The sequence below is a fragment of the Triplophysa dalaica genome, chromosome 18, assembly GCF_015846415.1.
Source record: "Triplophysa dalaica isolate WHDGS20190420 chromosome 18, ASM1584641v1, whole genome shotgun sequence".
Lineage (NCBI taxonomy): Eukaryota > Metazoa > Chordata > Actinopteri > Cypriniformes > Nemacheilidae > Triplophysa > Triplophysa dalaica.
In genome coordinates this window covers 8,520,168-8,533,213 of record NC_079559.1, presented here as the reverse complement: position 1 = coordinate 8,533,213, position 13,046 = coordinate 8,520,168, and the positions used below count along the sequence as shown (strand labels likewise).

Genomic DNA, 13,046 nt, shown 5'->3' with positions numbered 1-13,046 from the left:
CATATTTTTATCTCGCCAATCTCTACACCTTAATTTAACATGCAGTAATGTTCTGTTATTCTTGTCAATATATCTAAACTTTCTAATAAGTAATACGTTTTATGATTTTAAGAAACAAACGTTGCACAGGTGCTCCCCCTACAGGCCTAACAGAGAAGAAATATTTGACGCCACGTCAAGACTTAAAAAAAATGGGGACAGTTCACCCCAAAAATAAAAATGCTGTCATGTACTCACCCTTCAGTCATTCCAAATCTGTATACATTTATTTGTTTTGATAAACACAGAGAAAGATATTTGGAATATATTTTAGAAAGTTATTTTTCCTACTTGGTCAATGGGGTCCCAGAGCTGTTTGGTTACAAACATTCTTCCAAATATATTTCTCGGTGTTCATTAGAACAAAGAAATGTATACAGATTTGTGACAATTCGAGTGTGTGTAAATAAAGACCGAATTTTCATTTTTTGGTGAACTGTTCCTTTAACATCGGTGTAGGTGTTTGAGTAAAATGAAACAAAATTGGTTAAAAACAAAAACAGCACTTTATTGTTATTGCTTTAAAAAACACCTAGTACTCCCATCCCACCAGATATCATGATAATAAAATAATATTTATCACAAGTAATCACATTAAGGTAAAACTACACATACATCGGTGAGTACAAAGCATTTGGGAAGCAACCATTGTTAGGAAGTTTGTGTTTAGTTCAATAACCAATACCAAAGAAAAAACATAACAGGACAAGTAAGTGTATGTGAATCCACATGGCTGTCATTCTGTACACAAACATCTATTTGAAGAGTAAAAATTGTGGTTTCACTTTAGAATATGTTCACCATACCTTCAAAACCAGTGTCGAGGGTTAAAACCACCAAATGATCACTTGTGAACTCTTTATATAGATAAACATCAGTCTCTAATCTTTCAGGATGTTAAAATCAGTGGGCTAGACCATGTTCATGTTTCCAGAAGAAAATTATACGATTCTCTTTGCTCTGGTCCTGTCAGTTCTGTGCTAGTTAAATTTCATTGAAAGTGCTTGAAGAGGTAGACATTTCTGGCATTAAATACTCTAGAGATGTGAGTTGTGTCCCCCCCAAAAAATTCTCTGTTAACAGTTTTCTTTCTACTTCATGGTAACAGATAAACCAAACATTTTTCCCATAGTTTTTTAGGCATATAAATTATTCATATCAAACCCGGTTTTATTTCAGCTACAATTTCAACTGTTCCAAAAACATCTACCTCTTTTTCCTCAGCATCTCTCCATGTGCCCTTGTCCTGAAAATAAACATTACATACAATGACAGTTTCCACCAAAATCAGCCGTGTCCCATCACCAAAGAGCACAACTTACATGAATATGTACACTCTCACAATAAATATGTTGTATGGTGTTGCGGAGCGAGAAAGAGAGCGAGAGAGAGGCAGGCAGGGGGTCACAGGAGAGGTGAGGAATAAGTGATGGTTAGTTTTAATCCCGACTTTCTGAATACACACATTTTCTATGTACATGTGTAATTTCCACACAACACGAAGCACAGATACTGTGTTTATACACAAGCAAAAACATGACCACATTTCACCATTGACAAATCATGGAATACAAGACATCGCAAAGCTGATTGTGGTTTGTAGCAATGCTCAGTGAGAATGTTACTAGTGGTCCGACTATCATAATAGTCCACAGTCAAACACATATGGAGACCAGACTGAAAAGCTTGATCTGTGTTCTTTATCTATTTACAGCAGTAAAGGAAAGGTTTGTTTGATTATAGTGGTTTGGAAAACAATTACAGGACAAAAAATATTTTCAGCATCCTGAACCATATTCAAAGCTTTTCACACTATAGCTAATAAAGTAGCAGGTCCGATTTTATTTATTTAAAAAATCTGATCATTAATTCCTATGAACTTTTATTTTTGCAATGCGTGTTGTCATGACTTTTATTTTGGTCCACAGTCATGTCTTAATGAAACATATTTCCTGGGCAATGAGCCAATCATATTATAGTTAGTAAAATTAGAGCTGCTAATTTTTTATTTTATTTTAAGGATTACAAAATTAAATTTGAACTGTTTTATTTTTAACATACTGACCAAAAGTTAAACTGTGATTTTCAATGCTGTCTTATATTCACTATTTTACACCTTGTTGTGAGTATTTTTTTTAAACTGATGCACCAACAGTTCAAATGATACTAAAATGTCACTCTCTTTTTACAACTTTTTCATTTCTGTCATTGATCACGACTTAAATCAAAGCTAAAATTCTACAGGTGAACTATAGAAAACTATCAAAACTGTTAATTTCAAGAAGAGTAAAGCTTCCATGGTCAAAGATATATTGCGTTTTTCGGATGAGCTCAGTTCAAATAATTTCTTTATCCTCAGCATACGATCTTTTTTGACTGCTTAATAATTTAGCATAATAATAATAATAAGGGTTTTCCAAACTTTGAAAAAAATTAAATAACTATTGTTATTTCTAAACATTTCTTTGCCAAGTAAAATACTACTGATAAAAACTTCAAAACAGATACAAAATAAATGTTTTAGAAGTTAAACATGCAAATGTGCTATTCAATTATGGAAATATCTACTTCCTCAGGTCGAGTACCTCTCAGGGGGTAGCCTTCTTCAAGTAAATGATTTAGGTCGGAGGGGTTCGGCTGACAAAAAAAGTTTGAAAACCTGGAATAAGTGATCTGGAACACAATCCTGCATTGCTTTTACATTTAGCGAACATCATTTCAAAAACGTCTGTTTAGTATTTACACTGAATCCATCTAACTTTAAAAGGGAATAGCTTATATTTTACATAATATGGCAGTAGTTTTGCTGGTTAAACTGGATTTGTTTAGGAATTCATTGTAACCACTGAGAGCCATTGTGTTTAAACCTCAGCATGGGGCATGTGCATGTCACACACATGAAAGAAACTGGCTGGGGAGTATATAGAATACCAAAGTGTACCTCAAAACATAGTTTGAAGTCCAATACAACAATTGAAACAAACTAATCGAATCAGCAAACAAATTGAGTTTGCCTGGAGGAGTAAAAGAATGACACTGTTCACACATTAGATGGGACACAGTCAAAAAGTGACTTGGCGGCTGTTCCCCAATCTCAACCGACTTATTGATCCTGTGGCTCCTCCACTTCTTCTTCTCCTGTGTGTCTTCGGTTGTTGCGTTTGGGTTTGTTGGCTTGGCTTTTTATCTGCTGCTGCCTGTAGGACTGGCAGTACTGGTTCATGAGACGCACCTCTGCTTGTGGGTGGGACTGGAGAGGGGGTGGAAGGGTCTGGAAAGGTGGGGGCGGAGGTGGAGGGTGATGATGGGAATGATGACGACGGTGCTCAATGGGGATGTCCGGCTCAGTAAGCGCATCAACGATCTCCCGGTCCAGGATCCGTAGAGAGATGCGGGCCACGGTGTGTTTGAAGTTGTTCTCTGTTGCCAGGCAATGATAGAGCCCGGCGTCTGATTGGGTGAGAGATTTTATCAGGATGCCATGACCTGTCTTCAAGATGTCTTTATCTCGATTGAGCTGAAAGGGAAAAGAGATGCTGTACGATATACATCCTATTGCACAGTATATAAAATGATATTCAAAGAAGTCTCATGTGAAAGTGTTTCATAAAATGCTGTGGCATAAATTATTCATTTGCAGTTTAAATTCGAGTCATTTGCTAACTGCCGACTTACTGCTTTCCTCTTGCCGTCCTTCTGGTAGAGCCATTTGACTGTGGCCTGAGGAGACCTCGGTTGGCACTCCAGAAATGTGCTGCTGCCTTCAACCCCAAACTGTACCGTTTCCCTCAGACGCTTCTCTACTGAGTGGGTCAGACAAGGGTCGTGTTCAAGCTTTTGCAAGATTCTAATTTTCCCCATTTTATATGAAGCTGGTTATACAAACCTTTAGCGTTAAAGCCCCGGCACTGCCGTAAAGGATCTCCGTGTTTGATATCTTGCCTCCTGCTTCTCCTTAACATTCAATAACATGTTTTAATTATTAAAAGAAATAGATTATATAATGTCACTGTTATTGAAATTCGGTTTACTCTCATTTTATTCAGTCTTATTTTGTAACCAACTGCAAACAGAAGAGTTTATAAAGTTTAACTAGAGTTCAAGAATGAACAACAACATCTTCACCAGCTTTGGTTTCAGAAGTTGTAGAACCAACAATAAGTACACAAGTAGGAATAGTATTAAGGCATAGTTCACCCAAAAATGTCATCATTTACCCTCCCTCTTGAAATTTCGAATTGGTACGGCCCAACTTTATCCCACAGGTGTTTTAAAGAATGATGGTAACCGATATGGCTATATAGTAAAGACACAAAACTAATGCAAGTCTATATATAGCCATTGTTTGGTTACCAACATTCTTCAAAATATCTTTTGTGTTCTGTAGAAGAAAGTCATACAGGTTTGAAATGACAAGAGGTGAGTAAATGATGAAAGAAATTTCATTTTTGCTTAAACTATCCCTTTGCTGCTCGACATGAACAGCATTTTATTATTAATAATTAATTATAATCAGTGTTAAACAAAGCTAAAGAATGAAAGTTTAAGGTTTAAACCTAACAATATGTATACTGACCTTTTTGTAGCGGGTGTGAAAGCAGAACAGGTTTCTCCATCCCAGGCACAGTAGGGGTCTCTGGCCAGGCAGCAGTCTGAACAGGCCTTACCGTAAACAGCACACCTGTGCAGAGACACCTGGGTAAGACCCCTTTCTGATGACACATACAACTGTTGCTGTAAATCGCAAGAGAGAAACATTACATTTATAAACTAAACAGTGATGATCATCTTTAATTGTGAGATTAAAATGCATTAATCTGACACAAATAATTTGGACCAATAAACAAACATTTAGTTAAGCGAGAAAATTTACCCTTTTGGTAGAGATCTTCAGAGTTTTGACGGCTGCTGATGTCTAAACATTATAGGGAGAAACAAACTCTTTTAAGGGTTGTTACAATTGATCATTTAAAGGGATACTCCATCCAAAACTGGAAATTCTGTCATTTACACCTTTCTTTCTTCCACAGAACACAAAAAAAAATATATTTTGAAGAAAGTTAGTAACCGAACAGCGCCTGGATCCATTCACTTCTATTGTATGGACACAATACCAATGCAAGTGAATGGCGGCCAGTTAACAAGATTCTTCAAAATATATTTTTTCTGCGAGAGAGACAGAAAGTCAAACAGTTTTGATCTGACAAGAGGATGAGTAAATGATGCCAGAAGTTCATTTTTGGATGAATTTACAGGAAAATCCAAACAAAAAAACTTGATCTTACCTTAAAAACTTCCACCTCCTCTAAAATGAGCTCTTCAGTTGTGCTGATGTCTTTTGGTAAGACAATCACCTTCTGAACTGTTCCACGATCTAAAAACAGGCGTGTTTCAGAAATAAATCATAATGCCCAGTTTTAGTGAAAAAAGAAGAATCAACCACAACCACAACCTGAAGAAACAACCTGTATGTGCTTTTGTACACATTTACAGCTTCTATAACTCAGTGGTTACAGCATGGGGCTAACAACTCCAAGGTCATGGGTTCGATCGCAGCGATTGCACATAATGTATAATAAAATGCAATGTAAATCGCTTTGGATTAAAACGTCTGCAAAATGCGTGATTGATAATGTAAATTTGCAACATAACCCCTCCCCCAAAAAAACATAAAACGTGTTTAACCTGTGCCCAGGAAGAGCACCTCATATCTTCCATCCACAGCATCCACCAGGTCCACAGCAATGGTGGTAAAACGGTAGTCCACACCAGTCCTGACCACCAGGGGGCGTTTGTGTATCGGATATATAGGTTGATACATCAGAGGATGGGCACGGACAAAATTTACAGCCTCGTCCGAAAAAGCTTTAGTGGTGTGGAGATCAGGCGTGAAGGTTCCTCCGGGACACTAAAGAATAAATCAATACCAGAAAGAGAAAAACATAAAAGAGATTTACACAGATTTAAAGAATGGGGTACGAACAAGAGGAAGTAAATCTGATATATATAATTGAAACTCACAGTGCCCGGACGAGGGTAGGGGATTTTACCAGTGTAAGGGGTCCACTGGTAGTTGTGACCATGTTTGTGAGAGAAAGGCCCATTGAAGACATTTCTGATGTCAGCCATAGAGTACACACACACGGCAGAGCCTTTAAAAACAGAGCTGATAAAAAAGAGAGAGAATATTGGTATCACATTACAAATTTAATATAATCCACTGAAATCTTAATTACATGAAATTAAACTTCTGTCAACATTTCCATTTTTCTTCAGTGAAACTGAGACATCTAGGAAAATCCCACTGGTTCTTTCCATGAAAACAAAAGAAATGACTGAACCAGACTCTCGAGCTCCAAGCAGTCTGGACACTTTGTTAAATATTTTGCCTTATTGCCTATTGTGTTCCACCTCAATAAAAATCACATGGATTTAAAGCAACATGAATTGCTCACCCAGCCGTGGAGAACACAGCATACACGATGGGGTTACGTTCATCATGGGTCCTCTGAATAAAAACATCTCCTACAAAAACAAACACACAGTCAATAAGGCGATGAGTTTGTTACGGTCGAAATGTCACAACAAAAAAAGTCTTACTCAGTTCATCAAAGTAAGTCTCAACCCCGTCTGCACCAATCACAGAGCAGACGAGTCGTGCTTTGAGGAACGTCGTCCACTTATTCACTAATGACCTTTGACCTCCATCATCATTCTGAGGAGAAAGCACACACACGGATGAAATAGTAGTCTTTTAAGCTAACTTTATTAACATAATTGATTTGCATGACAAAAATATCTTAATTAAAAGTTCAATATTAAGTCTGAAGTTTAGACTTAAATCTGACTGGATCTTCTTATCAATGAAACAATCAGGACTTTCTCACCAGACAGACTCTGCCCACTCGAGCGAGAACGCTCGGAGCGCTGCCCCCGGAAGAGTCTAAGCTCTTTTCCCGAAAGAAAAAGTAAAGCTTGTCATCGTTCTTCTCTGCGCTGTCTGGAATCTTCTGGATTTTTATAAACACAGGCTCTGATGGACAGATAAAAGGAGATTACTTTACTCACAAGTCTTTGTTTTAATCCCATCTCTCCACCTCTCCGGACACAAATCATACCGTTAAGCCATCGGGAATCATACTGTTCTGTTCTGACAGCGGGACGGTCCCCCAAGGTTCTAAAGATGGCTGGATCTGTACCCATGAAGTCCACGTGTACCCCGGCATACAGATTCCCATCTGAGAAGAAGATCAATGGAGTAATGAAATGAGACAGAGAGGTGATGAATAGAGACAGGGTGAAGTTATGCTGGGGATATCTGATACGGCTTTTATTTCTTTTCCTGTTATGAGTTAAGAAGACGATCTGTCAAAATGTTCATTTTGAGCGAATTGTTTCTTAAAGAGAGAGAGAGAGAGAAAGAGAGAGAGAGGATGGGAAAGATGATCTTACTGATCAGAACTGCTGCGTTCTCCTGGTGGGGATCATATGGAGACTTTCCTTTTCCAGAGTCAATATAACCAGGAACAAGTCGGAAGAGATATTCCTACCAACGAAAGAACAATTGCTAAAAAATCTCTTTGTTCTTTTAAACACAAAACTATTTATTTTGAAGAATGTAGGAAAGCTAACACTTCTGGGGCACTATTGACAACCGTTGTAATTTTTCCTACTAAAGTAGTCAATGGTGGCCACAAGTCAATGTTTGGTTACAAGCATTTTTCCAAAGATCTTTTTCTGTGTTCATCAATGTATACAAGTAAATCAAGACAGGATTTTTATTCATTGCTGCATTTTGAAGACCATGGTATGTGTGTGGGGGTTCTACATATTGTGGTCTCCCCAACCGTAACACTTTCATTTCAAAATAAAATTTAATTATTAAACATTATAAAGATTTTTGTTTGAAATTGTAACATTTTTGAAAGTATGTATGTGTACCTCAGCTCTCCAGCCTCTGTTGATGAAGGTGCAGATGGGTTTATAAGCACCTGTGCCACACGTGTACAGGTGGGTTCTGTTCCACGGCTCAATCAGACGCACAAAGTTTGCACACTCTCCCTGCAAAACACACATTAGACAAAGAGACAAGATGTTTTCAATTATTTTGAAGAAATAAAAATTCTGTGTAAAAAAGTGACAGACTGTGAACTGTGTACCTGTCCACCCTTTCCAGTTAATTTACACTCTCCCTTTCTCTGTGCTGTCGCAGGCCAGTGAATCTGTAAACACACAAAGTTTTGTGTAACACTCCGTAATTGTTTATGAAAAAAGTACCAAGACATGACATTACAGTATTTTCTTGAACATGGTACTGTTATAAAAACCTTTTTTGAACTATATGATTTAGACACTTAAAAATAAAGTTGCTAAGAAATAAAAAATGTTTGGCTGTATGGGTCCATAAAGAACCTATAATGTCCACAGAAATATTCTGTTTAATAAAAAAGCTGTTCGTAGTAGATTAAGGGGCTTTATAAAAGTAAGACAGATATGGCTATTTTAAGAATCTTAGACTAAATGACTGAAGAATCTTTCGTAGCACCTTTATTTTTAATAGTGTACCAAGTTTTCTTCAACAATAAAAAAATTATAATAACCGAATCATTCGATTGTCTTACAATAAGTGGTTCTTTATTGACATTTTGCATATCTAAGGAGACCACGTATTCACGGCTGCCCAGGTAGAGTCTGCCTTGGTCTTGGTCCATGTGAAGTATTCGGTAGTCGCTGGTGTTGAAGGAAAAACTGAACGGCCGTATGGTTTTTGTCTCCAGTAACTCTGAAAGACAGAACCAGAGAGACAATATCAGGTCAATGCATTTAATATCAACAAAAGCCTTTTAAAACCACCGGTGGTATTTAACTGACGGATGTTTTAGTCCTTTTGAAATCATCCATATAACTGCTGCACATGTACATTTATAGCCCTGGCGTTATACTGAAGAGAATCTTCATGTGTTCCCACATGACCAGGGCTGGTGGAATTTATTCCTATAACTTTCTCATGCTGTGGTTCTGGCTCCATAGAATCACGAACCGGTCGGTCGCCGACACTATCCATGTGAAACCTCTTTAACAAAAAGAGCTCATGACACGCTTCTTGCATGGACGGAACCAACAATAATGAGATTTGTTGTCTAATACAAATAAATGTATAAAATTTTAAGAAAGACTTAAAGCCAGGGTTTGAAAATTAGTGAGGTCCGTGGTGGGGTGTCAATACTTATACCTAATATTACAAATAAATGCTATAAATCCATCAACTTTTAAAAATATAATGAACAATAAAGTTAACAATAGACTTATACCTATAAACAGTGCTTGATACTGTGGCTAGTGGTTTTCCGAAATGACTAACTAGTCCTACTGACCAGCTCCGAGCAGGTCTCGAACCAGCGTTGGTACAGTTTGGGAAATGAGAGCTCTGATGATGAGGCTACACATCTGTCAGAAGCACCTCTTGAAGTCAGGGAGTCACGTTTACTTGCACTGCCCTCTCTCACTGGCCTCCCAGCATTTTCACAATCAACAACTTTGTATTTAGGAAATTATTTTATATGACTAAAGTTGGCATGGTGAGATCATGTGTCGAAAAACTTGCCGGATAAAAAATGTCCCCATACGCAACTCCCCACTTTAATAACTTCATAAAGTATCATTACTTAAAAACTGGTAAGCGAGTGTGTCATTACGGGTGTGCGGTGCGGAGCATACCCACGCGCGCACTCAGTCAACTCTTTCAATCCGATGACGCCTCCAGCATCCCGCATCAAATGAAATAAATCCATCTTTTACAACACAGACAATAAACAACTTTGTTAACAGTATAAACTGAAATTATATATGTGTAACGCAGACACTCAGAAGAGTTTTAAACTGATTATTCATTCAGAGCTTCACGTTTTTTTTAAATAAAAAAAATCAAGGTGACCTCACAGCTGGCTGCGGCCATGACTTAAAGGCATAGTAACCCAAAATAAAAAATACCAGTTTCTGTGGAAAACAAAAGATATTTTGAGAAATGTGTCAGTGGTTGTGTGTTCGTATAATGGAAGTCAATCGGGTCCCAAAGTGTTTGGTCACCAACATCCTTCAAAATATTTTTTTTCTGTTCTGCAGAAGAAGTCATACGTGTTTGATATGAAATAGGGTGAATAAATCATTACATAATTCTTATTTTTGGGTGACCTATCCCTTCAAGTCTCTAAAACATTGTATGTCTGTTTGACTGTTTGTGAATAAAATGCTCAAATGCACATAAATCAATCATAAAAAAAGCTCATAAAAATCATAGATTTGGGATTAGTTATGTTGGGATCTGTCATATTTTTCAACACAGCAGGTGGTGGTGGTTTCCATCTCTCTCTCTCTCTCTCTCTCTATCTCTCTCTCTGAGGGAGTACACTAGGGAAAACAGAGCAGGTGTAGAGATGAGAGATGGCTTCAGCTGTCTAGGCTCGCCGTGCTCCAGTGTACTAAGTGTCTATTCTCTGTCTCTGCCACATTCAGCCACTAATTTCCCCAATGACACATCACCAATCAAAAGAATGCATTCCACGCCGAATATCTGCTGCAAATACCTAAATGCACATATCATACTCTGAAATGTGTGCCAGGTTATGACAAAAAGCTTGTTGACTTTAAACATAAATCAAAGGTTAGGAGGACGTGCCGACATTGTTGCCCTCTGACAGAGTATGTGATTTTAGTGGAGTGGAGCTGCACAACTGACACACACCAAATCTATAAATTACTCCATGTTAGCGTCATACCACACACCACTTTGATCTCAGAGGTATTCCTGCACCAAACGCTGCACCGCATGTCCAGGGCTACATGTTAGATGAACAGAAATAGCTTGGGGCTGGTCACAGGAAGGTCAAAGTTAGACAGTGAAGAACGTAAAAGAGGATTTTGATATTATAAGCAAAGAGGATGATTAAACCGTTCTAGCAACTCAGACTTTTTGATAATCTTAAATATTATAATAATATTTTTGCCAATGATTATTTCAGTAAGTGTGTACTGTCTAACTGTAGTTTTCAGCTAAAAGAATTTTCACAGACAAAAAGACTGATAGAAATGACCTCCATGACCACACGTATGGGGACAGAAGAGATGCCACACATTCTCAATGTGTGTGTGTGTTTGTTAGGTGTTCTCCTAAGGGCTCTAACTAGGTGGCGAAGTGTCCCGGGTGTGTGTGTGATTCTGGCAGCTGTGTGGGTGATCCTCCAGCCATGTACAAAATCTCCCTGGCCCGACCCACAGGGGCATGCTGGGATTCCATACCGCTTTCTGTGCGCTGGGGCCACACGGTTCTATTCTCAGCAGGCTCTCTCATCCCTGTCCAACAGGCCTCATCCACCAAATCCACCATCTTTTGGCAATAGACGGCAGCTCTATTTTTTTTTCAGGATGGAGGCACCTGACAGATAGCAAGTGTCAGGTCAGACCTTGATCTTTAACTACAATCATAATGCATTTACACCTAAAAGAGGGGAAGTGATGCAACTTGAGAGGAAGATTAAGAGAGGAAGTGATGTCATTTAAAAATGAGCACACATAATAGCCATAATATTGTACATTCGTCTAGTTGTTCAGTAAACACATTTAAACGCCATTAAAACTAAAGAAATGCATTTATAAAGTAAAACTGTGTAACATTTGCATTGCAATAAAATTTCACATTTTCTGAAACTCAAACTGAAAGACATCGCAAAGGAGCTGTGGTGATCTGAAACATGATTTAAAAAGTAGTCAAAGAGAAACTTGAGCAACAGTGTGTCCTTTTAAAAGCACTTATTTTGTGATTGTCTTAATATGAACAGGGCTGTAAAAGTATTATAAAAAACGAGGTTTTAGAGAACAGTAGGCCTATCTCTTTGTTTGAGAAGTTCTGTGTGCAGTTTGAAGTACAGATGTCTGCCAACTGGCCTGTAGAGTTAGTGTGAGTGTGAATGTGTTTTTGCCAGCTAGTGCCACGAGTCAGATTCGAGAATAATAACATTCACAACAACATCGTTAATGGATGACAAAAGCAGTCATAGTTTCCACTTACAACCTTCCAAATGCAAACATTTTCAGTTCGCCAACCCCAGCTACTGTGATGGTGCCAATGGTCTAAAAAAACATTATTTGGGACTTGAATAATGCAGGTTATGTTAGGGCAAAAGGAAAAAAACATGTTGAAAGCCTAAACAGGCCTCACACTTCTGTTTTACCATATGTTCAATCAGAAACTATGGTGTTTTTGAACTCATTGTTCTTTTGTACTGTAAAAGAATTATGACATCAACAGCATCTGTAAATGAGAACAATTTAAAAAGCATAAACACATTTAAAAAAAGTCATTGTTAGACACCCTTTGTTTGGTTAAAGTTGGTGGGTCATTAAAATAGTTTTAAGTCCTGGAGCTTTTGCCAAATAAAAAGACAAGCTGATAACCGAAGAACACGTCAAACAACCATTTGGAAAAAGTTGCCCCTGATTAATAGATCCTTGGTCGACCTTATGAAATTCTGCAGGGAGGAATAAGACGCCAGAACTCTCAATTAACATGTAGTGGAAAACCAGATTTATTCCTTAAGAGACACGCATCCCAAAACTTTCGGCCTAAATCAGACACACAGTCCAAAAATAATTGTCAGCCACTCTGATATAATGTATTATTACTGTACTGTACTGCTCAATATATTTATAAAATATAGAAGTGCTGGAGGCAGGTGAAAACGGACGTCTCATTAAGTCTGGAAAGTTTGTAGCTGTGTCAGCAGTTCAGTTCAGTCTGCTCAGAAAATAGACACAGACTGTATAAAGAAGCCATCGCATGTATATTTCTCTTGGATGTTTCTAGTTTGAGCCCGTCTAAACTCCTGCTGTGAGCTGGTCCTGACAGCTTCTTTCCTAAACATGTAGCTGCTCCGCCTCACTGACTTCATGACCTGTTTGGCACAAGAATTGTTTTAAAGAAATCAAAATATTTGGGTCAGGACAAAATCATG

General features: G+C 37.9%; 1 protein-coding gene across 2 annotated transcripts in view; it reads right to left on the bottom strand.

The window, feature by feature from the left end:
- Positions 1–526: 526 nt before the first annotated feature.
- The window catches only part of sema3gb (sema domain, immunoglobulin domain (Ig), short basic domain, secreted, (semaphorin) 3Gb), a 34,262-nt gene continuing 21,742 nt past the window's right edge, over positions 527–13,046 (bottom strand). Inside the window, exons 3-18 of one of the 2 annotated variants that reach the window (XM_056773259.1) lie at positions 8,661–8,821; positions 8,199–8,261; positions 7,981–8,100; positions 7,492–7,585; positions 7,158–7,277; positions 6,927–7,072; positions 6,640–6,754; positions 6,495–6,564; positions 6,061–6,205; positions 5,725–5,947; positions 5,325–5,413; positions 4,913–4,954; positions 4,616–4,773; positions 3,926–3,993; positions 3,715–3,842; positions 527–3,556 (exon numbers count right to left, since the gene is read on the bottom strand). In XM_056773259.1, the coding sequence (XP_056629237.1) occupies positions 3,143–3,556; positions 3,715–3,842; positions 3,926–3,993; positions 4,616–4,773; positions 4,913–4,954; positions 5,325–5,413; positions 5,725–5,947; positions 6,061–6,205; positions 6,495–6,564; positions 6,640–6,754; positions 6,927–7,072; positions 7,158–7,277; positions 7,492–7,585; positions 7,981–8,100; positions 8,199–8,261; positions 8,661–8,821 (2,156 nt within the window). In that variant the 3' untranslated portion in view covers positions 527–3,142. The remainder of the gene's footprint in view (positions 3,557–3,714; positions 3,843–3,925; positions 3,994–4,615; positions 4,774–4,912; positions 4,955–5,324; positions 5,414–5,724; positions 5,948–6,060; positions 6,206–6,494; positions 6,565–6,639; positions 6,755–6,926; positions 7,073–7,157; positions 7,278–7,491; positions 7,586–7,980; positions 8,101–8,198; positions 8,262–8,660; positions 8,822–13,046) is intronic. The other variant, XM_056773260.1, reaches the window with a different exon arrangement.